The sequence below is a fragment of the Aptenodytes forsteri genome, unplaced genomic scaffold, assembly GCF_000699145.1.
Source record: "Aptenodytes forsteri isolate BGI_AS27 unplaced genomic scaffold, ASM69914v1 Scaffold47, whole genome shotgun sequence".
Classification (NCBI taxonomy): Eukaryota; Metazoa; Chordata; class Aves; order Sphenisciformes; family Spheniscidae; genus Aptenodytes; species Aptenodytes forsteri.
Window position 1 is genome coordinate 179,862 of NW_008794731.1, and position 1,842 is coordinate 181,703.

At 64.0% G+C, this 1,842-nt stretch overlaps 1 protein-coding gene across 1 annotated transcript in view; it reads left to right on the forward strand.

Annotated features, from left to right (window-relative positions):
* PRPF6 (pre-mRNA processing factor 6) overlaps positions 1-1,842 on the forward strand; it is a 44,657-nt gene that overhangs the window by 5,016 nt on the left and 37,799 nt on the right. Inside the window, exon 5 of the mRNA XM_009273930.2 lies at positions 227-515. Coding sequence (XP_009272205.1) covers positions 227-515 — 289 coding nt within the window. The remainder of the gene's footprint in view (positions 1-226; positions 516-1,842) is intronic.

A 1,842-nucleotide genomic window follows, 5' to 3' on the forward strand; every position in this document is an offset into this window, starting at 1 on the left:
CCCTCCAGACGCTTTTATGGCTGGTGAAACGTGAGCGCTGGAGAGGCTCAGAGCAGCAGCAGTCACTGCTGGGGAGAGGGACGGGAAACCTCCTGGGGACGGAGACCTCGGGGCAGGACGTGGCAGCGTGCAACGAGCCGGATGGTGAAAGCATCCCCGGGGCGGTCCCGAGGTTGGCGCAGCCTGATCGCTCCCAGCAACCCGGCTTCGAGCTGACTTTTCGCAGGCGCTGCCTGCCTGCTCGCTGGTGTTCGGGACCTGCCCCGGAGAAAGCGGCAGCAGGCAGCCAAGCTGCGAGAGGAGCAGGCGGGGGCACGGAGTGGGGAGCCCAGCGCCTGGACAGGCAATGCACTGCTCGCATCCAGCTCCCTCCTCTGCCACCGCTTCCCAGCATGGCCTCGGGGACGTCCCTGTGTCTTTGACGCCATCGCACACGCGGGTGTCCCACAGACCTGCCCTCCTGCTGGGGACGTGTCTGCAGGCAGCTGCCGTGGGGGGCTGCCAGGCTTCCCGGGGTCAGCCAGGCTTCCCAGGATTAATGGCGGTCCCTGGGAAAAGCTTGCGACAAGCTTCACAAGGAATGAAATCCCTTTGTTGATTTGCCCGGCTCCCGGTGTCTGGGAGGGAAAGAGACATTTAGCACCAAATGCGGTGAGAGATTTGCCAACAGTCAGAGAGGGATTCGCGGGGAGCTGGTCGTCCCTTGTGTTCCTCCAGGCAGGTGAAGGGTGGATGAGACCGGAGCTCTCCAGGGACTCCAAGGTCAGGGAATCCACTCTGCTCACGGTGCAGCTTTGCGAGGGACTTATCTCGTTTTCAGTGGCATCTGCATGAGCCACAAGCCCGGCTGACATTGCCATTGCCCTGGTCCCCTCTGTCCCTTCCACGCAGCTTCACTCTGGTGCAGGGCAGAGCTGCTGCTTGTGCTGGCAGAGCCCCCAGCACCGGCCCCGGGGAGACAGCGATGCTCTCTGGGATCTCCCAACGCATGTAATCTTTGAAGTCGTACCCACAGGATGTCCTTATGGACCAGATCCTGCCCTGAGCCATTCCCTAAGACCTGCTGGCCCCAAGGAGGACGAGACCACATTCAGAGAGGACTGACACCCCCTCAAGCCTCTCCAGGTTCCCCTGGGGCGTACTTGGCCCAGGCCCCGGCTGCGATGAGCATTGCCCCAGCATTTCCCTCTGAATTCTCTGCTCGCGGAGGTGAGCTGGGAGCCCTGCGCAGGGACGGAGCCCAGGCCGGCGGCTGCTCACCGCTGGTGCCTCCCGAGGAAGGAGGAGGAAGGGAACAAAAGGCAGATGCCCTTTCCGTCCTCCCCGTGCAGCACGGTGCCCTGGGTGCATATCAGGGGAGCGTGCGTGGGAGCCTGCCCCTCCGTGCAGGCAGGCAGCACTGAGACAGCCAGCCCCTGGGGCACAGCCTTTGGGGGGACTGTATGTGTCTTTGGGGGTGTCTGTGCCCCTGAGCCCCCTGTGGGTACTGCCAGGAGGTCCCTGAGCACCCCAGGACAGGGGATCTCTGGAGGGTTGAGCACCCAAGAGAGCGTGGGGTGAGGGCAGCAGGCAGGACCTCGGGGTGTCTCTTGGCAGAGCAGGCTCTCCTGGCAAGAGGCAGGCATGGGAGCCCACAGGCACGGACACCCCTGCCTGCAGCGAGCCCCCTTCCACCTTGTCACGCTCTTCCCGGGGGTCCTGCCCTGCTCCAGCACTCCCAGGCCTGTCCTGCCCGGCCCTCACACCTGCACCCCCTCGCTTCAGCCGAATTTCCCAGTCCATTTCACTGGTACCCCATAATTCTGGGGGTAGGGAATGGGGACAGACCCTCCCGGGACGTTG